Source organism: Salvelinus fontinalis, chromosome 8, assembly GCF_029448725.1.
Source record: "Salvelinus fontinalis isolate EN_2023a chromosome 8, ASM2944872v1, whole genome shotgun sequence".
NCBI classification, from domain to species: domain Eukaryota; kingdom Metazoa; phylum Chordata; class Actinopteri; order Salmoniformes; family Salmonidae; genus Salvelinus; species Salvelinus fontinalis.
In genome coordinates this window covers 41527748-41555079 of record NC_074672.1, presented here as the reverse complement: position 1 = coordinate 41555079, position 27332 = coordinate 41527748, and the positions used below count along the sequence as shown (strand labels likewise).

At 45.7% G+C, this 27332-nt stretch overlaps 1 protein-coding gene across 3 annotated transcripts in view; it reads left to right on the top strand.

The window, feature by feature from the left end:
• LOC129861260 (kelch domain-containing protein 8B-like) overlaps positions 1-27332 on the top strand; it is a 242089-nt gene that overhangs the window by 16885 nt on the left and 197872 nt on the right. For 2 of the 3 annotated variants that reach the window (XM_055932519.1, XM_055932520.1), the window contains exon 2: positions 3542-5785. In XM_055932519.1, the coding sequence (XP_055788494.1) occupies positions 5395-5785 (391 nt within the window). In that variant the 5' untranslated portion in view covers positions 3542-5394. The remainder of the gene's footprint in view (positions 1-3541; positions 5786-27332) is intronic. The other variant, XM_055932521.1, reaches the window with a different exon arrangement.

Here is a 27332-nt window from a genome sequence, read left to right as displayed (position 1 = left end):
TGCGTGGTGAAGGCACTGGTGGTAATGGGCTGGAAACACGCACCTCAAAGCTAGTGCGGGGAGCAGGAACAGTGCGTAAAAGGCTCTGGAGACGCACCTTAGACCTAGTGCTTGGTGCCGGAACTAGTGGTACAGGGCTGGGGACATGCATCTCAGGATGAGTGCAAAAAGTAGGAACAGGACACACCGGGTTGTGAAGGTGTACTGGAGACCTGGTGTGTATAGCCGGCATCAAATCTTCCGGAACTTTAACACAAGTTTCAGGCTGAGTACGAGGAACTGACACAGGTGGCATCGGACAGCTAATACGCTCCTCAGGGAGAATGCATTGCATACTCTGCCAAACCAACAGCTCTCTCTCTTCACTCTCCTCCAATTTCGTCAACAACTCTTCGAATGTCTCATAATCTCCCCTTCGTTCACTCTCCTCCAATCTGTCCAATAACTCCTCGACACACTCAGACTCACCCCTCAACTTCGCCGACTGCTCCAAGTGCCCCCCTCCAAAATTTTTTTTGTGCTGTCTCTTGGGCTTCCTCCCGTGTCGCCGTGCTGCCTCCATCTCTGCCTTGGGGCAGTGATATTCCCCTGGCTGTGACCAGGGTCCTCTCCCGTCTAGAATTTCCTCCCACGTCCAGGAGTCTTGACATTGCTGCTGTTGCTTTGTTTTCCGCTGCTTGGTCCGATGGTGGGTAATTCTGTCACGATCGTGTGGCGGATTGATGACCAAAACGCAGCTTTTGGAAAGTAAGCCATCTTCTTTTATTTTTAAAGATGACGAAAAATAAACACGACACGAAACACTTTAACAAAACGAACAAAAACAACAAACGACCGTGAAGCTAAATAACGTTGTGCACTTACACACACAGGCTACAAACGTTCTGACATAGACAATTACCCACAACCAATGAGAGCCTATGGCTACCCTAAATAAGGCTCCCAATCAGAGACAACCGAAATCAGCTGTCTCTAATTGGGAACTCATTCAGGTAACCATAGACTCTCCTAGACAACTAAACATACATAGACAACACTAGACACATGTACTCCACACAAACCCATATACTATACCCAACAACCCCTTTACCATAAACAACACCCAAAACCAACAACACACAAACATTCCCCATGTCACACCCTGACCTAACTAAAATAATAAAGAACACAAAGAATACTAAGGCCAGGGCGTGACAACATAAAAATAGCTGCAATTAACCTTTTTAAATCAATAAAATATAATTTATTTGAACCTTTGGTTTTGTATATTTATAATGTATTATAATTTTTCAGAATGGCTATTGCATGATTGTATGTGTTTTGATTGAAATTGAGATAAAAGAAAAATGTTGAATGTAGTTTGAAGGTTCTGAGCCTGTATTTAAGACAAGGTATTTAAAGTTCTATCCAACTAAAATCACATTTCATAAAACTTTCTCAACACGTGATGAAAACACAGTGTTACCCCCCGCCCCAGTGACTGTAGCCATCCCCTGGTGACACAGAGGGTTATCCTCTGCCTGCAGATATAAAGATTGCCAGTTTAATCAAAAGTGTTCTTTTACCCATGATTCTTATGAAAACAGCTGTGAAATAACCTATCCTAAAACATTTATGAATCCAGCCTGAAATGCAAAATTCAGACTAACTGTAAAAACGTATAACATTGTTTAAAAATTGACCGTTCAACTTTTTTTTTTGTTAAACACACCCGATATAATTCCTTGGTCCTCCGCGTCTTATTTTCCACGATCTGAAAAGCCGTTCAGTCTGGAGAGAAACATAATGGGGATGTATTCTAATCTATTTAAAGGATCTACAAATGTTCACGCTGACAATGTTGTGGTAATATTAGGTAAAACTTAAATATAACGGTTTCTAAATGTTCTGAGAACCTCCAAGACAAGATAAAATATTGTGTGAACATCAATGGAATGTTATGATAAAACCTAAAACGAATGTTATGAACGTCATAAAAATGTTATTATTTAGAAATTGTGGAACATTGTGGGAATATTCTGTGAATATTTAAATGTTTCTGGATAAGAGCGTCTGCTAAATGACTTAAATGTAAATGTAAATGTAATGTTATTACAATATCACAAGAATATTATTTCAACATTACAGACAACTCCCATAACTTAATTAAATGTTCTGGGAACCTTTAAAAACTTAGACCAAGTGTTCTACAACATTTATAGGAATGTCCTGTGCAACCTCACTTAAACATTGCATGAATGTCATCACAACTGAGCATATTTTGTGTTTTGGGAACCTACTGAACAACCTAATGAAACATTCTGGGAACCTTTAAAGAACAGACTAAATGTATTCTAGGAATGTTCTTGTAACATCAGGTGAAAGTTTTTAGCACCCTAAAAGAAACATTGTATAATCATCCACACAACTGGACAGTTGTTGTGTTATGAGAACATTTTCCACGAGCTAACGAATGTTCTGGAAACTTTCACAGAACCAATTTTGGTTTGCTAGAGCTGGGGTTCTGATAGTGTTTCAGTGGCTGGGAGTAGGATACTTGGTCTGAAGCCAGACCGTATCTGTCTCTCTCGTTCTCTCTCCCTGTTTCATAGGGTCTCTGTCTGCTCAAAGAGATGGTGGGGGGGGGGGGGGGGGGGGGGTCACAGGGAAATAAAGGGATGAAAAGAGGGGAAAGAGGAAAAGGGCCTCAGAAGATAACAAAAGGAGGAATACAGTCGTGAAAAGACATTTACACATTAAAGACATGTAGATGAGCTATATGAAGATTTCTGTTGACGTTTTTCATTTGCATTTTCACGTCCAAACCGATGTAGCATAGTCCAAAACATCTGAAACTCTTAATGCAATATCTGCCTTTCAAAGATACTACTGTTTACATGTATTGTTTTAGAAATATTTACTTGGTATTTGTATAGAGTACATGTTCTTTTTGAAGAATATAATGAACATCAGTCTGACATATATATAGATGTTAAGTGAGCGAGGCGTATATAAAAGTCTTCATGGTATAGTGTTGTTGTCATGGTACTGATCTCAGTATTAGGGGCCTTGACTGAGCCTGCAGTCAAGGGCTTTGACTTCTCCCATTGAGAGGAAAACACATCAACAAGATGACATCTAGATTAAGGGCACACACTGCAGCTCAAATGGTTTGGGGGACAAAAACAATCATATCCGCGACCTACTCCACGGGAAATGTAGTGGCGCTAGATTAGAACAACGTTGCAATATAGATGTACACCAATGAACGAAGTCAAGCCTATTTCCTGCTGCTGATATCTTTTTCAATGTGAGGGGAATCATCAAAAGAGCATCTGACTGTTGTCGCCAACGGAGTTGATTGCACTGTGGTTTGTTCTGTTGGGATTTGGTTTAGCCACATCTAATTACATAATATGTAGTCCCACCTGAGGAGGCAGTACTGGTTCTCTCTCTCTGTCATTCTGTATCTCTCCATCTTGTGATCTCTCCACGGTATACCTACAAGTTAATTGATAGTTTTTCTCTTGTTCTGTCTTGTTTGTTTTCCCCTCTCCTATAGCAGTGATAGCTTAGGTAAGCTCCTCCACGACCTGCTCTGCCGCAACACAACTCCACCCTTCTCCTCCAATCACCCCTGGACTACACCAACCACTGAGTAACAGCAACAAGAGATTGCCGTGGGAGAGTCCGATTTTTGCTCATGGAATACAAACAAGTCCTGTCTCTATAACTCCCCTCCTGCATTTGTAATCCACCAACTCTGATTACGAAGGGGGGGAAAACAAGTTTGCTTTCACCTGAGGCCAACTGTTTTAGTATTTTGCCTGCAGTGCTGAAAAGGCGTTGTGTTTCCAGCTCATTTGTTTGTTTAATGATGTCTCAACTGAACTAACACTTAGGCTTAGTGCACTGTTCAGGAATACATAGGTACATTGTAGTTTAACAACAAGGCCCAGAGTTCCGGAGTGTTCAGAGTGTGTCCGAGGTGGATACACACGAAGAGGAAGATACACCTGTGAAGGCTGTGCAGAAGCAGACGGGTTTTCCTCTGATAGAGCCTCCTCATTCTGTAAACACAGCAGGTGATCTCTGAGGAGATATCTGTGCGTCCGCTCTCTCTGGGTCGACAAACTACTCCCTGCATTCCTCATCATAGCTGTTTCAGACGGACTCAGAATCCAGTAGCCTTGCACCAGCGTGTCTCTAAGGATCTCTCTACATCTACCCATACTTGTCTTTCCCTGTCTGTTTTTTCCCCCTCTATCTTTTTTAAAACCTGTATCTCCCCCTTTTTTCACTTCTCTTCCCTATACCTTTTATTTTCCTCTCCTTCCACAACACCCATTCCTGTCACGTACTCTCCCCGTTTAAATAATTAACAATGCTTGCGTGCCAATGACACTTTCTGTCGGTGCGATCCGATCCCTGAAAGTCCCAGGGGAAGCAGTGACCTTTGGAGTGGGTCGTGCTGCTGGTGTGTGGGTCGTGCTGTTCCAGATCTCTACCTCCCCCCTGGACCTCCTGGCCTGGCCCTGACTGTAAATGTCACAGCGCTGGCTGTCCACAGCTGAATCTTCCACAGGGTCAGAGGCCTGGCTGCTTTTCTTCTTCTACACAGGCCAGGTATCTCTGTGGGAGCCTCACTGTGTCCAAGTGGGACAGACGGTACTCCTCAGCCCCAGTCGACCGTTGACAGCTGCCTTCTGGGATTTAGCGTTTTGGTCTGATTAGAAAGATTCTGTCCGACCCCGAGAGCTTGTTCCCATTATACTCAGAGTTTTCATTTAAAGACTTTGTTTGGTTTTTCTTCGTTTTGTCATTACCCTCTTCACCCGATTCATATAGTAGCTGCAGCCCATAATAATTGCCTTTGGCTGAGAATGTGATCACAGGTTCACTTTACTCCCCAGTTTTAGGATCTAGCTCAATCTCCCTCTTGACAATAACATTTCACAGGGATTATGCATAAAGCCAGGCACACCTTTTAAGTGTGTTCGCCACAGGAAGCCTTCACAAAACATATTCCTCCCTGGAGAGTAGCACACACCAATCAACTGCAGTCATTTTCTTTACCAAAATAAAGGCCCTTGGATGGAGTGAATACAGGGAAAGAAAGGGCAGATGGTCCCCTGCACTAAAACATCAGTAATAAATGAATAAAACATTTGGTGGAGTGGAGGCATCTGGCAGATTGCTGAGGTAGTCCCTCCCTCTCTCTCTCTCTCTCTCTCTCTGTCACACTCCCTCTCTCGTTTTAGACAGGGCATCATGTAGCAGCGCAGCAAGAAAGGAGGCTGTTCCGCAGTGCCCCTGCTTCTCTCTTTGTTGTTTTTGTTTGTCTGTTTTTTTTTTACCCCCTCCCCACCCCATCCGTGTTGTAATGACCCACCACCACTGCCAGCCTCAGGAGAGATGCCTGTACTTGAGATGGCAGTGAGCCCTGTCAAGTCCCTGTACTGGGAGGTGTTCCCCCCCATGTCCTCATGCAGGGTCTACTGCACCCCTGTGTTCCACGGTGGCCTGCTCTATGTTCTGGGAGGATGCAGTGAAACAGGCCTGCCTTTAGACACTGCTGAGGTGCTGGACATAGAGAGCCAGACATGGACCCAGCTTCCTCCGCTCCCTACAGCCCGTGCGGGGGCGTCGGCGGTGGCCCTGGGGGGTCAGGTGATGGTGATGGGGGGCATGGACCTCCATCAGAGCCCCCTGTCCTCCGTGGAGGTCTACAACCCTGACGAGGGCAAGTGGGAGAGGAGGGCCAGCCTGGGACAGCCCTCCATGGGCATCACCTCTATAGAGAAAGGTAAGAGTCCACCTCATACGGTACTGTACGACTGCTGCAACAGGATAATACAATATCAGACTGAGAGCCTAAAACCCCCACTTAACAAATAGGATAAGGACTTATCTTCAGTACTGGAAAAAGCTCTCCACAGCATTGTTAAAGAGATACTGCGCGATGCTACCGTATCTGTAGACTTCCAGTCATTGCGCTAACACTAGTTAGCATTGGCTCGCGAAACAACTTTTAACTTGCTTCATACTGCACGCGGAGACATACAAATGGTATCCACGAGTTCATCTAACCCTGGGTATGTAGAATTTCCAGAATCTCACAGAATTCCTTTAAGCTTTCGCAGGAGCAGATTTCTGTTAATTTCTCATTTACTAGAGTGTCACTAAGATCTTTAAGACTGTTGTGTATAGTCAGGAGCTTCAGTTATCTCAAACTGTAGTTGGGCTTAGAAGATTGCCTCATCCTGATTAAGTAACCATACTGCATATACAAAAAGCTTTTTTTAGTTCTCCCCGAGGCCTGGTCGTTCTCAGGTGATGAATGTTATACAGTTTGAATAGCCCCTGGAGGGAGGGAAGATGTATGGCTGTTTAGCTTTGTGTGTTTCTCTGCACTTTTCCTGTTGCTCTCTGTTTACGTACACGATCAGCTTCCAGTCTGAGATGGTGAGTACACTACTTAGCAGACGACTGCAATACAAGGACCTTTCATGGTCATAGGACTGAGTCATATACTGGTGATAGAAAACAGCAGGAGTTAGTGACTCTATAAAGGCGAAGCACCAGGGTTTTCTGTTTCAGTTTGTTTCTACACAGCTGTCTGAGCATATTAATACCGTAAGCCTTTGGTTTTCAAAAGTATCCCTGGGTAGGAAAGAGAGTTAAACCTGGGTTAAACACGGTCCTTGGTCTTTCTCCACAGACATTAGAGGCTGTCCTGTTTAATTCGTTGTTCGTGGTACACTACGTCCTGATTTATTCTTATTTTTATATCTTGTGTACTTTTGTTTTTCAAACTTGTTTTGTAGTACATTGTTATTGATTACTGCATTGTTGAAAATACTTTCAAATATTATTCTATTTATATACTTTTAAATACTTCCAATAGAAGTAGTTGATTTGGGCCACATTATTTAAGAATATTAAAATACACATAAAATAAGTATTTTAAACAACTAATAATCCAATACAGTCTGGCTAAAAGAGCAAGTTAAAGCATCCACTTCTATAGTGTTCTATAGTGTTCTATAGTGTTCTAATAGTGATCTAATAGTGTTCTAATAGTGTTCTAATAGTGTTCTAATAGTGTTCTATAGTGTTCTAATAGTGTTCTAATAGTGTTCTTCTCCATGTCAGCATCTCAGTGTTACATCTTACTGTTTGTCAGAGCAATAATGCCTGAAAGTGATGTAATGCTGTGTGTATATATATGTGTGTGTGTGCTGTGCTGTGTGGACTGGCAGCTGTATGATGTGTATAATAAGCGAAGCTGAGGCTCTGACCTGTGCTCTGCTTCCCAACATCTCAGCTTCTCCCACTGACGCTTCCTGATGGCTCTCTCTCTCTCTCTGGCAGATGATTAGCTGTGGGCTCTTGAAGCCAGCCCCTCCCTCGACCCTCCAGAATATCATGCACAATACACAGCTGTATAACCCCCCCCCCCCCCCCCCCGCCCCTCCTCTCACCTTCCTCAGTTTTTTTCTCTTAATTTATTTTCAAGCGAGCATTCTTGTTGCTTGGCAACAACTGGGTGTACGTTTGTTTTTAGATGTGAGTCAGCAAGATTGTGTGTGTGTTGGGGGCGAAGAGCCACCCAGGGAGTAAAAGTTACAACAGCATTGTATTTAGAGTGACAGTGGTTGCGTCGCCGTGCCAACCTGTGACTACCTCCTCTTCTGTTGCTGTCAGGGCTTTGGGAAAGGAACACATAGCTACGGCTTTGTTTTGCGCAATCATGTGGCATGCCTGGATTTGAATCTTTATTTAAAGCTTTTTCATCAAACTGTCCCCTTGTTCTTTTTATATCAGATGGTCCAGCATCATCCTCAGACAATTGCTTTCATGTTTGATGTAATTCTCATTTCTGGAAAAGGCTTTAAAATAGAGGATAAAATCTTGCTGTGTCACGTGATTGTGCAAAAAAACATGGACCTACTTCTAGCTGGGGCTGCATCAGCTACAGTGTACGCTGAAGACTGGGGTTAGGCCCTTTTCTACTCTCTTCCTGTTATTCTACACATTTTGACATGGGGTGGAGATAAATTGTTATTTTAAAGCAAATTTCCTGCAATTCTACACATTTTGTCATGATTTATGCCATGTCAATATGATATCTGAGTGAGAATGACTAACAAAATCAATGGGGGCCTCCTGGAGGTCAGGCCCCCCAGACATGTGCCCGTGCAGTATTCGGCCACGACTACAAGCTTAGATACCTGGCTAGACTAACTACCATTGAGTGACTGTCAGTAACAAGAAAAATACTGCTGAAGCGCAAACAAATGTTGAAATTAGCACCTGGTTTATTCTAGTCTTTATACTCTCCTTAGTTGAGACCCCAACTGAGTTCCTAAAATGTTTATTATTCTTATTTATTTATTGTTGGTCGGGGGGCTCTCTAGCAGCTGAGGGCCCTAAGCAACCGCTTATGTTGCTAATGCCTGGAACCGGCCCTGGGCTTAATTTTTTTTTTTTGCTGTTTCCTTCCTACTTAATATGAGCTTCATTTCTAAGATTATTCCAAACACTGGCTGTAGTCTTTTGATGAACTGTCATGCCTTCCCTATTGGCCGGCCTGCTACTAGCCTGATTAAAAAGCAGTTTCACAGTGCTGTCATCTCCCCTGGTTATATTTTCACCATGTTTCAGAACTTCCTCTGGCAATTACTGCAAAGCACTTGGCTCGCTTAAATAGTCTGTTATGTCCTCGTTTGGTGGACACCAAGCTTTGGTTCTTGCTAGCTAGAGAATTTATTATGCTACAAGATTTGTGAGCAGGTAGGGTCTCAAACACTTTGTATGATATGCTAATAGGCTGTTTTTTTGGGTCTGTCTGAACACGTCATTTAAGTTTGGTTCAATCTGAACACATTGTCTTGATGGCTTGTTTTGTATGTGTTCTGCAGCTTCTTTACAGTGCCACTGTTATGTGAATAACAACAACACCCAAATAAGTCAGCTAGAAAATGGCGTGGTTTCTCTTAGACAGAGAAGTGTGTTGTTGGCCCTGTGTTGTTGGCCACCCTCCACTGTCAGATGGCAGACAGACAGACACTGCAGGACATGAAGCCACTGTGGCAGTGTACCCTGGGACACTCATGAATACAAAAAAAAGATTGTAATGGATTCATGTTTTCAAGGTCTTTATATCTTACAGCCTGAAAACACTGATCTCGTAACTACGTTTTTAATAAGGACAGCAGGACTTTTAAGGCATACTTAATATGCATGCAAATACAGTCATATACACTGAGTATATAAAACATTAGGAACAGCTTCCTAATATTGAGTTGCACCGCTTTTGCCCTCAGAACAGCCTCAATTCGTCGAGCCATGGACTCTACATTGTGTCTAAAACACACACACACACACACACACACACACACACACACACACACACACACACACACACACACACACACACACACACACACACACACACACACACACACACACACACACACACACACACACACACACACACACACACACACACACACACACACACACACACACACACACACACACACACATATGAATGAAACCCAGTGAGGCCTTTTTGGTGATGTGCATTATGGTAAGATGCTTGAGCGTACACTGTCGAGAGGTAAACCTCTGACCACAGCCTTTGTTCATTTGTCCAGGTGTCAGACAACTGAAGCAGACTCCTTCGGTTCTTCAAAAAGTCTCATTCATCTTGATGTGTGTGGGGGGGCTTTGATGATGTGAGGCCTGAGGCAATTGTCACTTCGGCCTAATAGTAAGTCCGCCCCTGTGTAGGTTGATGTCTTCACTGATGTATTTATGGCTGAATTTGCGGGAAAGATGATTACAGATTATGTAGTCTCGTCCTCTCAGTGAGGGCTATAGTGGAATGACCCTGTGATCTTGCTGTGCAACCCCCCCGCCCCCCCCCCCTGTTACCTTGCTGCGCGCCCCCCCCCCCTGTGACCTTGCTGAGCGCCCCCCCCCCCCAAGTGACCTTGCTGAGCGCCCCCCCCCTGTGACCTTGCTGAGTGCCCCTCCCCCTGTAATCTTGCTGAGTGCCCCCCCCCCCCCTCCTGTGATCTTGCTGAGTGCCCCTCCCCCTGTAATCTTGCTGAGTGCCCCTCCCCCTGTAATCTTGCTGAGTGCCTCCCCCCCTGTGATCTTGCTGAGTGACCCCCCCCCCCCCCCCCCCCCCCCCCGTGATCTTGCTGAGTGCCCTTCCCCCTGTAATCTGTCTGAGTGCCCCCCCGTGATCTTGCTGAGTGACCCCCCACACCCCGTTCCCCTGTGATCTTGCTGTGAGCGTCAGTGTCAGTCTATCCCAGTAGTGTTTCCTCCTCTCTATCCCAGTAGTGTTTCCTCCTCTCTGTCCCTGTAGTGTTTCCTCCTCTCTATCCCAGTAGTGTTTCCTCCTCTCTATCCCAGTAGTGTTTCCTCCTCTCTATCCCAGTAGTGTTTCCTCAATCTCTATCCCAGTAGTTTCCTCCTCTCTATCCCAGTAGTTTCCTCCTCTCTGTCCCAGTAGTGTTTCCTCCTCTCTATCCCAGTAGTGTTTCCTCCTCTCTATCCCAGTAGTGTTTCCTCCTCTCTATGCCAGTAGTGTTTCCTCCTCTCTATCCCAGTAGTGTTTCCTCCTCTCTATCCCAGTAGTGTTTCCTCCTCTCTATCCCAGTAGTGTTTCCTCCTCTCTATCCCAGTAGTGTTTCCTCCTCTCTATCTCAGTAGTGTTTCCTCCTCTCTATCCCAGTAGTGTTTCCTCCTCTCTATCCCAGTAGTGTTTCCTCCTCTCTATCCCAGTAGTGTTTCCTCCTCTCTATCCCAGTAGTTTCCTCCTCTCTGTCCCAGTAGTGTTTCCTCCTCTCTATCCCAGTAGTGTTTCCTCCTCTCTATCCCAGTAGTTTCCTCCTCTCTGTCCCAGTAGTGTTTCCTCCTCTCTGTCCCAGTAGTGTTTCCTCCTCTCTATCCCAGTAGTGTTTCCTCCTCTCTATCCCAGTAGTGTTTCCTCCTCTCTATCCCAGTAGTGTTTCCTCCTCTCTGTCCCAGTAGTGTTTCCTCCTCTCTATCCCAGTAGTGTTTCCTCCTCTCTATCCCAGTAGTTTCCTCCTCTCTGTCCCAGTAGTGTTTGCTCCTCTCTATCCCAGTAGTGTTTCCTCCTCTCTATCCCAGTAGTGTTTCCTCCTCTCTATCCCAGTAGTGTTTCCTCCTCTCTATCCCAGTAGTTTCCTCCTCTCTGTCCCTGTAGTGTTTCCTCCTCTCTATCCCAGTAGTGTTTCCTCCTCTCTGTCCCTGTAGTGTTTCCTCCTCTCTATCCCAGTAGTGTTTCCTCCTCTCTATCCCAGTAGTGTTTCCTCCTCTCTATCCCAGTAGTGTTTCCTCCTCTCTGTCCCAGTAGTGTTTCTCTGTCCCAGTAGTGTTTCCTCCTCTCTATCCCAGTAGTGTTTCCTCCTCTCTATCCCAGTAGTGTTTCCTCCTCTCTATCCCAGTAGTGTTTCCTCCTCTCTATCCCAGTAGTGTTTCTCTATCCCAGTAGTGTTTCCTCCTCTCTATCCCAGTAGTGTTTCCTCCTCTCTATCCCAGTAGTGTTTCCTCCTCTCTATCCCAGTAGTGTTTCCTCCTCTCTATCCCAGTAGTGTTTCCTCCTCTCTATCCCAGTAGTGTTTCCTCCTCTCTATCCCAGTAGTGTTTCCTCAATCTCTATCCCAGTAGTTTCCTCCTCTCTATCCCAGTAGTTTCCTCCTCTCTGTCCCAGTAGTGTTTCCTCCTCTCTATCCCAGTAGTGTTTCCTCCTCTCTATCCCAGTAGTGTTTCCTCCTCTCTATCCCAGTAGTGTTTCCTCCTCTCTATCCCAGTAGTGTTTCCTCCTCTCTATCCCAGTAGTGTTTCCTCCTCTCTATCCCAGTAGTGTTTCCTCCTCTCTGTCCCAGTAGTGTTTCCTCCTCTCTATCCCAGTAGTGTTTCCTCCTCTCTATCCCAGTAGTGTTTCCTCCTCTCTATCCCAGTAGTGTTTCCTCCTCTCTATCCCAGTAGTGTTTCTCTATCCCAGTAGTGTTTCCTCCTCTCTATCCCAGTAGTGTTTCCTCCTCTCTATCCCAGTAGTGTTTCCTCCTCTCTATCCCAGTAGTGTTTCCTCCTCTCTATCCCAGTAGTGTTTCCTCCTCTCTATCCCAGTAGTGTTTCCTCAATCTCTATCCCAGTAGTTTCCTCCTCTCTATCCCAGTAGTTTCCTCCTCTCTGTCCCAGTAGTGTTTCCTCCTCTCTATCCCAGTAGTGTTTCCTCCTCTCTATCCCAGTAGTGTTTCCTCCTCTCTATCCCAGTAGTGTTTCCTCCTCTCTATCCCAGTAGTGTTTCCTCCTCTCTATCCCAGTAGTGTTTCCTCCTCTCTATCCCAGTAGTGTTTCCTCCTCTCTATCCCAGTAGTGTTTCCTCCTCTCTATCCCAGTAGTGTTTCCTCCTCTCTGTCCCAGTAGTGTTTCCTCCTCTCTATCCCAGTAGTGTTTCCTCCTCTCTATCCCAGTAGTGTTTCCTCCTCTCTATCCCAGTAGTGTTTCCTCCTCTCTATCCCAGTAGTGTTTCCTCCTCTCTATCCCAGTAGTGTTTCCTCCTCTCTATCCCAGTAGTGTTTCCTCCTCTCTATCCCAGTAGTGTTTCCTCCTCTCTATCCCAGTAGTGTTTCCTCCTCTCTATCCCAGTAGTGTTTCCTCCTCTCTATCCCAGTAGTTTCCTCCTCTCTGTCCCAGTAGTGTTTCCTCCTCTCTATCCCAGTAGTGTTTCCTCCTCTCTATCCCAGTAGTGTTTCCTCCTCTCTATCCCAGTAGTGTTTCCTCCTCTCTATCCCAGTAGTGTTTCCTCCTCTCTATCCCAGTAGTGTTTCCTCCTCTCTGTCCCAGTAGTGTTTCCTCCTCTCTATCCCAGTAGTGTTTCCTCCTCTCTATCCCAGTAGTGTTTCCTCCTCTCTATCCCAGTAGTGTTTCCTCCTCTCTATCCCAGTAGTGTTTCCTCCTCTCTATCCCAGTAGTGTTTCCTCCTCTCTGTCCCAGTAGTGTTTCCTCCTCTCTATCCCAGTAGTGTTTCCTCCTCTCTATCCCAGTAGTTTCCTCCTCTCTATCCCAGTAGTGTTTCCTCCTCTCTATCCCAGTAGTGTTTCCTCCTCTCTATCCCAGTAGTTTCCTCCTCTCTGTCCCAGTAGTGTTTCCTCCTCTCTATCCCAGTAGTGTTTCCTCCTCTCTATCCCAGTAGTTTCCTCCTCTCTGTCCCAGTAGTGTTTCCTCCTCTCTATCCCAGTAGTGTTTCCTCCTCTCTATCCCAGTAGTGGTTCCTCCTCTCTATCCCAGTAGTGTTTCCTCCTCTCTAGTCCCAGTAGTGTTTCCTCCTCTCTATCCCAGTAGTGTTTCCTCCTCTCTGATCCCAGTAGTGTTTCCTCCTCTCTATCCCAGTAGTGTTTCCTCCTCTCTATCCCAGTAGTGTTTCCTCCTCTCTATCCCAGTAGTGTTTCCTCCTCTCTATCCCAGTAGTGTTTCCTCCTCTCTATCCCAGTAGTGTTTCCTCCTCTCTATCCCAGTAGTGTTTCCTCCTCTCTATCCCAGTAGTGTTTCCTCCTCTCTATCCCAGTAGTGTTTCCTCCTCTCTATCCCAGTAGTGTTTCCTCCTCTCTATCCCAGTAGTGTTTCCTCCTCTCTATCCCAGTAGTGTTTCCTCCTCTCTATCCCAGTAGTGTTTCCTCCTCTCTATCCCAGTAGTGTTTCCTCCTCTCTATCCCAGTAGTGTTTCCTCCTCTCTATCCCAGTAGTGTTTCCTCCTCTCTATCCCAGTAGTGTTTCCTCCTCTCTATCCCAGTAGTGTTTCTCTATCCCAGTAGTGTTTCCTCCTCTCTATCCCAGTAGTGTTTCTCTATCCCAGTAGTGTTTCCTCCTCTCTATCCCAGTAGTGTTTCTCTATCCCAGTAGTGTTTCCTCCTCTCTGTCCCAGTAGTGTTTCCTCCTCTCTATCCTTGTAGTGTTTCCTCCTCTCTATCCCAGTAGTGTTTCCTCCTCTCTATCCCAGTAGTGTTTCCTCCTCTCTATGCCAGTAGTGTTTCCTCCTCTCTATCCCAGTAGTGTTTCCTCCTCTCTATGCCAGTAGTGATTTCTCCTCTCTATCCCAGTAGTGTTTCCTCCTCTCCATCCCAGTAGTGTTTCCTCCTCTCTATCCCAGTAGTGTTTCCTCCTCTCTATCCCAGTAGTGTTTTCTCCTCTCTATCCCAGTAGTGTTTCCTCCTCTCTATGCCAGTAGTGTTTCCTCCTCTCTATCCCAGTACTGTTTCCTCCTCTCTATCCCAGTAGTGTTTCCTCCTCTCTGTCCCAGTAGTGTTTCCTCCTCTCTATCCCAGTAGTGTTTCTCTATCCCAGTAGTGTTTTGTCCTCTCTATCCCAGTAGTGTTTCCTCCTCTCTATCCCAGTAGTGTTTCCTCCTCTCTATCCCAGTAGTGTTTCCTCCTCTCTATCCCAGTAGTGTTTCTCTATCCCAGTAGTGTTTTGTCCTCTCTATCCCAGTAGTGTTTCCTCCTCTCTGTCCCAGTAGTGTTTCCTCCTCTCTATCCCAGTAGTGTTTCCTCCTCTCTGTCCCAGTAGTGTTTCCTCCTTTCTATCCCAGTAGTGTTTCCTCCTCTCTATCCCAGTAGTGTTTCCTCCTCTCTGTCCCAGTAGTGTTTCCTCTTCTCTATCCCAGTAGTGTTTTCTCCTCTCTATCCCAGTAGTGTTTTCTCCTCTCTATCCCAGTAGTGTTTCCTCCTCTCTGTCCCAGTAGTGTTTCCTCCTCTCTATCCCAGTAGTGTTTCCTCCTCTCTATCCCAGTAGTGTTTCCTCCTCTCTGTCCCAGTAGTGTTTCCTCCTCTCTGTCCCAGTAGTGTTTCCTCCTCTCTATCCCAGTAGTGTTTCCTCCTCTCTGTCCCAGTAGTGTTTCCTCCTCTCTGTCCCAGTAGTGTTTCCTCCTCTCTATCCCAGTAGTTTTTCCTCCTCTCTGTCCCAGTAGTGTTTCCTCCTCTCTATCCCAGTAGTGTTTCCTCCTCTCTATCCCAGTAGTGTTTCCTCCTCTCTATCCCAGTAGTGTTTCCTCCTCTCTGTCCCAGTAGTGTTTCCTCCTCTCTATCCCAGTAGTGTTTCTCTGTCCCAGTAGTGTTTCCTCCTCTCTATCCCAGTAGTGTTTCTCTATCCCAGTAGTGTTTCCTCCTCTCTATCCCAGTAGTGTTTCTCTATCCCGGTAGTGTTTCCTCCTTTCTATCCCAGTAGTGTTTCCTCCTCTCTATCCCAGTAGTGTTTCCTCCTCTCTATCCCAGTAGTGTTTCCTCCTCTCTGTCCCAGTAGTGTTTCTCTATCCCAGTAGTGTTTCCTCCTCTCTATCCCAGTAGTGTTTCCTCCTCTCTATCCCAGTAGTGTTTCTCTATCCCAGTAGTGTTTCCTCCTCTCTATCCCAGTAGTGTTTCCTCCTCTCTATCCCAGTAGTGTTTCTCTATCCCAGTAGTGTTTCCTCCTCTCTATCCCAGTAGTGTTTCCTCCTCTCTATCCCAGTAGTGTTTCCTCCTCTCTATCCCAGTAGTGTTTCCTCCTCTCTATCCCAGTAGTGTTTCTCTATCCCAGTAGTGTTTCCTCCTCTCTATCCCAGTAGTGTTTCCTCCTCTCTATCTCAGTAGTGTTTCCTCCTCTCTATCCCAGTAGTGTTTCCTCCTCTCTATCCCAGTAGTGTTTCCTCCTCTCTATCCCAGTAGTGTTTCCTCCTCTCTATCCCAGTAGTGTTTCCTCCTCTCTATCCCAGTAGTTTCCTCCTCTCTGTCCCTGTAGTGTTTCCTCCTCTCTATCCCAGTAGTGTTTCCTCCTCTCTATCCCAGTAGTGTTTCCTCCTCTCTAGCCCAGTAATTTCCTCCTCTCTATCCCAGTAGTGTTTCCTCCTCTCTATCCCAGTAGTGTTTTCTCCTCTCTATCCCAGTAGTGTTTCCTCCTCTCTATCCCAGTAGTGTTTCCTCCTCTCTATCCCAGTAGTGTTTTCTCCTCTCTATCCCAGTAGTGTTTCCTCCTCTCTATCCAAGTAGTGTTTCCTCCTCTCTATCCCAGTAGTGTTTCCTCATCTCTATCCCAGTAGTGTTTCCTCCTCTCTATCCCAGTAGTGTTTCTCTATCCCAGTAGTGTTTCTCTATCCCAGTAGTGTTTCTCTATCCCAGTAGTGTTTCCTCCTCTCTATCCCAGTAGTGTTTCCTCCTCTCTATCCCAGTAGTGTTTCTCTATCCCAGTAGTGTTTCTCTATCCCAGTAGTGTTTCTCTATCCCAGTAGTGTTTCTCTATCCCAGTAGTGTTTCTCTATCCCAGTAGTGTTTCCTCCTCTCTATCCCAGTAGTGTTTCTCTATCCCAGTAGTGTTTCTCTATCCCAGTAGTGTTTCCTCCTCTCTATCCCAGTAGTGTTTCCTCCTCTCTATCCCAGTAGTGTTTCTCTATCCCAGTAGTGTTTCCCCCTCCCTACCCCCGTCCCCATCGCCCGCCCTCCTCCCATGTGTGATAATGTGTCTGTACACCAGACCTTCATGGGAGAAAATGTTGATTTATGCTGCTGAAGCATAAATCCTGCTATTTTGGGAGATACAGTATAGCATGCCCATGTGATTTAACTATTTTTTGCACAGCTTCTGAAAGCTGATCCACTTTGCCTAAAAACTTGTAAAATCACATAACTTTGGCAATTAAATAATGCGGTCTTTAGATTAGGTTAGATTTAATTAAATACAAAGTCAGAGATTCCAGACAGTGAAGTCTCCCTCTTTATCTTGTCTGTAGGGGCTTGCTGCCCTATCCTGACACACACTCACACTTCCAGCAAAGCTACTTATATTATGGTAGAAACCCCAGGGCTTTACTGTGGCTGATGGGATGCTCAGGGAGAGAGTAAATAAACCCACCACAAAGAGAAAGTTTCTTAAGTACCTTAAGAGGGTGTGTGCGTGTGTGTGTGTGTGTGCGTGTGCGTGCGTGTGTGCGTGCGTGCGTGCGTGCGTGTTTGTGGCTGATGCTTTGCACTACAGCTTCTCAAGCTCATTTCCCTTTCCGGATGGGACGTTTCCTTCACCCAGGAGAGAGAGGGGGGGGGGGGTTGGATGCCTGTGCTGTGCCTTTGCACTGTGGACTAGACAGCCTTAACCTTAGCATGAGGCAGGGATACTGTATCGTCTGGGGTGGGAAGGAGCGCCAAGCTAACAGAATCACATTGTTTAACCTCCACATTCACAGTGACTTACACAGCCTGCTAGTCCTTTATCTAGGGATATGAATTACCATGATCTAAAATCAGAGCCTAATAGAATAATGTCCAGTCGGTAATAGAACATTACATTCTCATATGCAGTTTAAGATCGCAGCTGAGGTATACCTTCCCTCTACGCTAGCTACTGTTTTCCGACAAGAAACCAGTCTATTTAATAACTACTGGAAACCCAACCATGCATGCCCCCCCCACCCCCCCCAGACCCATTCGTTTCCTCTGGCTATTTCACTAGATGAGGTCAAGCTATTTTCTTAAGGGCATCAGCACAGCACAGTGTCACTGAGACATTTATACTGACTCGTTCACACCTTATGCACACATAAAGCTGATCAATTTATCTGACTGACAGGATTCTGTTGTACGTTCATAATGTATGTGATGTCACCCACGGTCTGTGCTCATTGTGTTGCTCCGAAGAGCAGAAACACAAACGTCAAATATTTTAGTTTCACAGTACATTTCAATCACAGATAAAGTGTTAGTGTGTTGGAGGTTCAAAACCTGATGTTTTTACGTTCTACCTGATAATTAATTGCACACATTGCACCCGTCCCAGGTCTAAGTCAGTCCCTGATTAGAGTGGAACCTGGTGACCCAGGTCTAAGTCAGTCCCTGATTAGAGTGGAACCTGGTGACCCAGGTCTAATTCAGTCCCTGATTAGAGTGGAACTTGGTGACCCAGGTCTAAGTCAGTCCCTGATTAGAGTGGAACCTGGTGACCCAGGTCTAAGTCAGTCCCTGATTAGAGTGGAACCTGGTGTCCCAGGTCTAAGTCAGTCCCTGATTAGAGTGGAACCTGGTGACCCAGGTCTAAATCAGTCCCTGATTAGAGTGGAACCTGGTGACCCAGGTCTAAGTCAGTCCCTGATTAGAGTGGAACCTGGTGACCCAGGTCTAAGTCAGTCCCTGATTAGAGTGGAACCTGGTGACCCAGGTCTAAGTCAGTCCCTGATTAGAGTGGAACCTGGTGTCCCAGGTCTAAGTCAGTCCCTGATTAGAGTGGAACCTGGTGACCCAGGTCTAAGTCAGTCCCTGATTAGAGTGGAACCTGGTGACCCAGGTCTAAGTCAGTCCCTGATTAGAGTGGAACCTGGTGTCCCAGGTCTAAGTCAGTCCCTGATTAGAGTGGAACCTGGTGTCCCAGGTCTAAGTCAGTCCCTGATTAGAGTGGAACCTGGTGTCCCAGGTCTAAATCAGTCTCTGATTAGAGTGGAACCTGGTGACCCAGGTCTAATTCAGTCCCTGATTAGAGTGGAACAATGAAAGAATACAGTGGAGCTGGCTTTGAGCTCCAGAGTTTGAAGGTTATAGTCCCTCCTGGATTCTGCGAATGCAACTTTTTTTTTTTTGCATAATCAGCAATTTTCTGCATATTATGCGAGGGCTTGTAAATTTGACCAATCGCCGCAGTATTTCCTCATAAAATCATTGCAATGTAATCGCATAAAACTGATCCATCACCGCAGTACAAAAATAGGGTTACAATTTCAACCATCCACCACAGATTTCCAACATAATATGTTTCAATCCAGCCATACGTCAACAATTTGTTTTTGCCTCGTCGGCGCATTTTCATGACAAATTGGAACAAAATCATTGCATATTTCCATGAAAAATGTCAGAATTGCTGCAGCAAAATGAAGCATTTTCATCTGCAAATATCACGAAAGATACCAGCGAAATTCTAGAGGGACTGGGGTACTGGTGCTGTAAAAAATTATCTTAAAGGAGTTGTGGCAAAAAGGTTGTTCTCTTGAATAAACCATCAAATAAATCCCAAGGAACAAGGATTTGAAGGGTCTGTCCTATATCTGAGAAATATAAGAAAACTCTAGGGTGTACATTTATGCTATACATCTATCTTTCATGACTTTTATGGGTGCTAAAACTGGCTTCTCAAGGTTCTTTGCATCACGTAGACTTTATGATTTTGCCATTTATTTATGTGTTATTTAATGGGGTTCTATGGGCTATAGCAGGTAAAGCCTAATTCAATGTCTCATCAAATCATTTGTATATATATTTTAGGGCGTTTACTTACTTACTGCTGTACAATGTAGAGAAAAACAGGGCCATTCAAGAGGGTGCTACGAAATGAATGGCAAAATGTTGTTTTCTTTGCTCTATGTCATTATAAATGACATATAATTAAACATTGGATTGTTCTCTACAATATTACTACCTTAATATACTTGTACTTGACAGTGTTGATGAAATAAGAACGTTAATTTGCTGTGACCGTTGCTAATTTAGACTGCACCGCTCTTGGTTTGTATCTCTTCCATATTTGCTGTTGTGAGGTGGTACCATTTCGAGGTGTTTTCTGCTGGTTTGACCAATCAAAATCAGCTTGATACTTTTTGTAATTTTCCCTCCAGATCCTTGGCTTTCAATGCCTATAACCGTGATCAATCTACGTTGAGAGGGATCGTTTCTATGGCGATTTAAAGGGAAATACAACATGGAAACAGGAACAGGAGGATGGATATTGAAATTCAGTCTCATCTTTGGAAATAAATATATATTTAGTTTTGTATTCAGCGGATTTCATTTAGAAAAAGCCCATGTTTTCACTCACAAACCTGCAGCCACTAGTTAGCTTGTCAGTTGACGTTCTAAGTTAGCTCCGTTCTGCCAGTGACCACTTGTTGATCATGTGAGGACGTTCCATTCACTCTAAACATACTACATTCTCAGAGTAAATCATAGGTAACTTTTGAATCATATATGGTCGATACATGTGGACTTGGGCTGTTACGGTGACTGTATTACCGTCACACCAGCGGTCAGGAGTCATGAAGGCTGTCAAATTCCACATGACCATTTAGTCACGGTAATTAGGCTTCTCCAAGCTCTGATGCTGCTGATGGTCATTAGTAGCCTACCAAACTGCCTGGTACTCAGCTCTCTATTGTCCCTCTAATCACTCTGACATCAATGTAAATGTGTTTGAAAATCTAATCAAACACTTCATGAGAGCCCTTGAGCTCATGTTGCGCAACATTTCTGTAGGCTATGCAATTGCATGAGAACAGCTATCTATAGGCTTGGCCAAGTGTATTATTGTAGACTATATTACATGGATTTATTGTGAAGGTGTAGACTATATTACATGGATTTAATGTGATGGTGTAGACTATAATACATGGATTTATTGTGATGGTGTAGACTATATTACATGGATTTATTGTGAAGGTGTAGACTATATTACATGGATTTAATGTGATGGTGTAGACTATATTACATGGATTTATTGTGATGGTGTAGACTATATTACATGGATTTATTGTGAAGGTGTAGACTATATTACATGGATTTATTGTGAAGGTGTAGACTATATTACATGGATTTATTGTGAAGGTGTAGACTATATTACATGGATTTATTGTGAAGGTGTAGACTATATTACATGGATTTATTGTGAAGGTGTAGACTATATTACATGGATTTATTGTGAAGGTGTAGACTATATTACATGGATTTATTGTGAAGGTGTAGACTATATTACATGGATTTATTGTGAAGGTGTAGACTATATTACATGGATTTATTGTGATGGTGTAGACTATATTACATGGATTTATTGTGATGGTGTAGACTATATTACATGGATTTATTGTGAAGGTGTAGACTATATTACATGGATTTATTGTGAAGGTGTAGACTATATTACATGGATTTATTGTGAAGGTGTAGACTATATTACATGGATTTATTGTGAAGGTGTAGACTATATTACATGGATTTATTGTGATGGTGTAGACTATATTACATGGATTTATTGTGAAGGTGTAGACTATATTACATGGATTTATTGTGAAGGTGTAGACTATATTACATGGATTTATTGTGAAGGTGTAGACTATATTACATGGATTTATTGTGAAGGTGTAGACTATATTACATGGTTTTATTGTGAAGGTGTAGACTATATTACATGGATTTATTGTGATGGTGTAGACTATATTACATGGATTTATTGTGAAGGTGTAGACTATATTACATGGATTTATTGTGAAGGTGTAGACTATATTACATGGATTTATTGTGATGGTGTAGACTATAATACATGGATTTATTGTGAAGGTGTCGACTATATTCATGGATTTATTAGACTTTTAAAAATGTATATGTTCCAAAGGTCTGCATCAGTGGCTTGTAGGCTATTTGTGAAAGCTGAGAGATGCTACATTTTGTTTATGTTAATTTATTTATTTATTTTTCCGTTATTTTACCAGGTAAGTTGACTGAGAACACGTTCTCATTTGCAGCAACGACCCGGGGAATAGTTACAGGGGAGAGGAGGGGGATGAATGAGCCAATTGTAAACTGGGGATTATTAGGTGACCATGATGGTTTGAGGGCCAGATTGGGAATTTAGCCAGGACACCGGGGTTAACACCCCTACTCTTACGATAAGTGCCATGGGATCTTTATTGACCTCAGAGAGTCAGGACACCCGTTTTAACGTCCCATCCGAAAGACGGCGCCCTACACAGGGCAGTGTCCCCAATCACTGCCCTGGGGCATTGGGATATTTTATTAGACCAGAGGAAAGAGTGCCTCCTACTGGCCCTCCAACACCACTTCCAGCAGCATCTGGTCTCCCATCCAAGGACTGACCAGGACCAACCCTGCTTAGCTTCAGAAGCAAGCCAGCAGTGGTATGCAGGGTGGTATGCTGCTGGTCTGGTCTGGTCTACAGGGTGGTCTGGTATGCAGGGTGGTATGCTGCTGGCTTTTACCGGCCGATTACCGTGAAACCGGCAGTTATTTGCTTGACAATCACCAGCTGATGACCGCCACAGCCGTGGTTTGGACTATTGCCTTTCTGACTGCATTTTCCATTGAATGGACATATTTATATAAACCTCTAAAAAATGAATCATTTTATGGGCGAACACCTTACAGGGGTCCTAAATGTTTTTTTTTTTTATGGATAAATGATACATTTTATGACCATCTTAAAACAATTCCATATGTTAGCTTAGTAGACATTCTGATCTAAGGGCTAAGACTTAATTACAGTCCTTAGACTTCTCCCAGATCAGGTGTTTCACTGCTGATCTGGGACAAAAACATGCAGCTGTATCTTTCCAGGAGCAGGAATGAGGATCCATGGCTGATTTACAGGTTTAGTAAGGGCGTCAGGTAGCCTAGCGGCTAAGAGCCAGTAACCCAAAGGTGAAATCTCTGTCTGTGTCCTTGAGCAAGGCACTTTACGGTAATTGCTCCTGTAAGTGACTCTGGATAAGAGGCTACCTGTTGACTGGCAGTTGGATGTTTGAACGTTTCTTATGTCCCCTGTGAGGTATTCCCTCTCACACGCTTGTTCTCTCTCTCGCTCTAGTGAATCTGTGTCTCTCATCCTCGCTCTCTCTCTCTAGTGAGTCTGTCTCTGTCTCTCTCTCCTTTAAAAAAATGCTAGGTCTTTCTGATGTGAATGCACAGAGCATAGCCAATATCACCATCCAGTATTCCTGCCAACCAACACAGTCTCTCACACACACACACACACACACACACACACACACACACACACACACACACACACACACACACACACACACACACACACACACACACACACACACACACACACACACACACACACACACACACACACACACACACACACACACACACACACACAAAATATTAAAAAGCAAATACCCCCTGGAGTTGATGAGAATTAGTAACTGAATATGAGTGTCTCATTATGAAAGTTCATTGAGCTAGTCTCCTTATGTAACCTCTCTGACTCTGACCAGCACCCTGTCACCAACCCTCCTGCCCCTGTCATCAACCCTCCTGCCCCTGTCACCAGCCCTCCTGCCCCTGTCACCAACCCTCCTGCCCCTGTCACCCACCCCCCTGCCACACACTCCTCCCATTCGATCCTCCTCTCGTCTTCTCCCTTTGCGTCTCTCTCTCTCTATCCTCCATTCCTCTGAGCAGTGTTCCTCTGGTTTATTTCACTTGGCTGAAGGGTGATAGGAAGCATTGGGAGGATTCAAGTAAAATCACATTTTATTTGTCACATGCTTCGTAGACTTCGCTTACTTACGGATCCATTTCCAACAATGCAGAGGTAAAGATAAAATAAATACAAATACATTGAAATATAAATATTGAAGGGCGTTAGGAAGCAGAGGGAGGGTTGTGGCGTATTAGTAAGTAGGAGGGGGGTTGAAGGAGGTTAGTAAGCAGAGGGAGGGGTTGAAGGTAGTTAGTAAGCAGAGGGAGGGGTTGAAGGAGGTTAGTAAGCAGAGGGGGGGGTTGAAGGAGGTTAGTAAGCAGAGGGGGGGGTTGAAGGAGGTTAGTAAGCAGAGGGGGGGGTTGAAGGAGGTTAGTAAGCAGAGGGGGGGGTTGAAGGAGGTTAGTAAGCAGAGGGGGGGTTGAAGGAGGTTAGTAAGCAGAGGGGGGGGTTGAAGGAGGTTAGTAAGCAGAGGGGGGGGTTGAAGGAGGTTAGTAAGCAGAGGGGGGGGTTGAAGGAGGTTAGTAAGCAGAGGGGGGGGTTGAAGGAGGTTAGTAAGCAGAGGGGGGGGTTGAAGGAGGTTAGTAAGCAGAGGGGGGGGTTGAAGGAGGTTAGTAAGCAGAGGGGGGGGTTGAAGGAGGTTAGTAAGCAGAGGGGGGGGTTGAAGGAGGTTAGTAAGTAGGAGGGGGGTTGAATGAGGTTAGTAAGCAGAGGGGGGGGGGGGGGGGGTTGAAGGTAGTTAGGAAGCAGAGGGAGGGTTGAAGGAGTTTAGTAAGCAGAGGGAGGGTTGTAGGAGGTTAGTAAGCAGAGGGGGATTGAAGGAGGTTAGTAAGCAGAGGGGGGGGGGGGTTGAAGGAGGTTAGTAAGCAGAGGGGGGGGGGGTTGAAGGTAGTTAGTAAGCAGGGGGGGGTTGAAGGAGGTTAGTAAGCAGAGGGGGGTTGAAGGAGGTTAGTAAGCAGAGGGAGGGTTGAAGGGTGTTAGTAAGCAGAGGGGGGTTGAAGGAGATTAGTAAGCAGAGGGGGGGGGGGGGGGGGGGGGGGGGGGTTGAAGGAGGTTAGTAAGCAGAGGGAGGGTTGAAGGAGGTTAGTAAGCAGAGGGGGGTTGAAGGACGTTAGTAAGCAGGGGAGGGTTGAAGGACGTTAGTAAGCAGAGGAGGGTTGAAGGAGGTTAGTAAGCAGAGGGGGGTTGAAGGACGTTAGTAAGCAGGGGAGGGTTGAAGGAGGTTAGTAAGCAGAGGGGGGTTGAAGGAGGTTAGTAAGCAGAGGGGGGTTGAAGGAGGTTAGTAAGCAGAGGGAGGGTTGAAGGGTGTTAGTAAGCAGAGGGGGGTTGAAGGAGATTAGTAAGCAGAGGGGGGGGGGGGGGGGGGGGGTTGAAGGAGGTTAGTAAGCAGAGGGAGGATTGAAGGAGGTTAGTAAGCAGAGGGGGGTTGAAGGACGTTAGTAAGCAGGGGAGGGTTGAAGGACGTTAGTAAGCAGAGGAGGGTTGAAGGTAGTTAGTAAGCAGAGGGGGGGGTTGAAGGAGGTTAGTAAGCAGAGGGGGGGGGGGTTGAAGGAGGTTAGTAAGCAGAGGGGGGTTGAAGGAGGTTAGTAAGCAGAGGGAGGGTTGAAGGAGGTTAGTAAGCAGAGGGAGGGGTTGAAGGAGGTTAGTAAGCAGAGGGGGGGTTGAAGGACGTTAGTAAGCAGAGGAGGGTTGAGGGAGGTTAGTAAGCAGAGGGAGGGTTGAAGGAGGTTAGTAAGCAGAGGGAGGGTTGAAGGAGGTTAGTAAGCAGAGGGAGGGTTGAAGGAGGTTAGTAAGCAGAGGGGGGTTGAAGGTAGTTAGTAAGCAGAGGGAGGGTTGAAGGAGGTTAGTAAGCAGAGGGAGGGTTGAAGGTAGTTAGTAAGCAGAGGGAGGGTTGAAGGAGGTTAGTAAGCAGAGGGGGGGTTGAAGGTAGTTAGTAAGCAGAGGGAGGGTTGAAGGAGGTTAGTAAGCAGAGGGGGGTTGAAGGAGGTTAGTAAGCAGAGGGGGGGTTGAAGGTAGTTAGTAAGCAGAGGGAGGGTTGAAGGAGGTTAGTAAGCAGAGGGGGGTTGAAGGAGGTTAGTAAGCAGAGGGGGGGTTGAAGGTAGTTAGTAAGCAGAGGGGGGTTGAAGGTAGTTAGTAAGCAGAGGGGGGGTTGAAGGAGGTTAGTAAGCAGAGGGAGGGTTGAAGGAGGTTAGTAAGCAGAGGGGGGGTTGAAGGAGGTTAGTAAGCAGAGGGAGGGTTGAAGGAGGTTAGTAAGCAGAGGGGGGTTGAAGGAGGTTAGTAAGCAGAGGGGGGTTGAAGGAGGTTAGTAAGCAGAGGGAGGGTTGAAGGAGGTTAGTAAGCAGAGGGGGGGTTGAAGGAGGTTAGTAAGCAGAGGAGGGTTGAAGGAGGTTAGTAAGCAGAGGGGGGTTGAAGGTAGTTAGTAAGCAGAGGGGGGTTGAAGGTAGTTAGTAAGCAGAGGGAGGGTTGAAGGAGGTTAGTAAGCAGAGGGAGGGTTGAAGGTAGTTAGTAAGCAGAGGGGGGTTGAAGGTAGTTAGTAAGCAGAGGGAGGGTTGAAGGAGGTTAGTAAGCAGAGGGAGGGTTGAAGGTAGTTAGTAAGCAGAGGGAGGGTTGAAGGGTGTTAGTAAGCAGAGGGAGGGTTGAAGGAGGTTAGTAAGCAGAGGGGGGGTTGAAGGTAGTTAGTAAGCAGAGGGGGGTTGAAGGTAGTTAGTAAGCAGAGGGGGGGTTGAAGGAGGTTAGTAAGCAGAGGGAGGGTTGAAGGAGGTTAGTAAGCAGAGGGGGGGTTGAAGGAGGTTAGTAAGCAGAGGGAGGGTTGAAGGAGGTTAGTAAGCAGAGGGGGGTTGAAGGAGGTTAGTAAGCAGAGGGAGGGTTGAAGGAGGTTAGTAAGCAGAGGGGGGGTTGAAGGAGGTTAGTAAGCAGAGGGGGGGTTGAAGGAGGTTAGTAAGCAGAGGGAGGGTTGAAGGAGGTTAGTAAGCAGAGGGGGGTTGAAGGAGGTTAGTAAGCAGAGGGGGGGTTGAAGGAGGTTAGTAAGCAGAGGGGGGGTTGAAGGAGGTTAGTAAGCAGAGGGGGGTTGAAGGTAGTTAGTAAGCAGAGGGGGGTTGAAGGTAGTTAGTAAGCAGAGGGAGGGTTGAAGGAGGTTAGTAAGCAGAGGGAGGGTTGAAGGTAGTTAGTAAGCAGAGGGGGGTTGAAGGTAGTTAGTAAGCAGAGGGAGGGTTGAAGGAGGTTAGTAAGCAGAGGGAGGGTTGAAGGAGGTTAGTAAGCAGAGGGGGGGGGAGGGGTTGAAGGAGGTTAGTAAGCAGAGGGGGGTTGAAGGAGGTTAGTAAGCAGAGGAGGGTTGAAGGACGTTAGTAAGCAGAGGGGGGTTGAAGGACGTTAGTAAGCAGAGGGAGGGTTGAAGGTAGTTAGTAAGCAGAGGGAGGGTTGAAGGAGGTTAGTAAGCAGAGGGGGGTTGAAGGTAGTTAGTAAGCAGAGGGAGGGTTGAAGGAGGTTAGTAAGCAGAGGGAGGGTTGAAGGAGTTTAGTAAGCAGAGGGAGGGTTGAAGGAGGTTAGTAAGCAGAGGGAGGGTTGAAGGAGGTTAGTAAGCAGAGGGGGGGTTGAAGGAGGTTAGTAAGCAGAGGGAGGGTTGAAGGACGTTAGTAAGCAGAGGGGGGTTGTAGGAGGTTAGTAAGCAGAGGGAGGATTGTGGCGTATTAGTAAGTAGGAGGAGAGTTGAAGGTAGTTTGTAAGCAGAGGGGGGTTGAAGGTAGTTAGTAAGCAGAGGGAGGGTTGAAGGTAGTTAGTAAGCAGAGGGAGGGTTGAAGGAGGTTAGTAAGCAGAGGGAGGGTTGAAGGAGGTTAGTAAGCAGAGGGAGGGTTGAAGGTAGTTAGTAAGCAGAGGGGGGGGTTGAAGGAGGTTAGTAAGCAGAGGGAGGGTTGAAGGTAGTTAGTAAGCAGAGGGAGGATTGTGGCGTATTAGTAAGTAGGAGGAGAGTTGAAGGTAGTTTGTAAGCAGAGGGGGGTTGAAGGAGGTTAGTAAGCAGAGGGAGGGTTGAAGGAGGTTAGTAAGCAGAGGGAGGGTTGAAGGTAGTTAGTAAGCAGAGGGGGGGGTTGAAG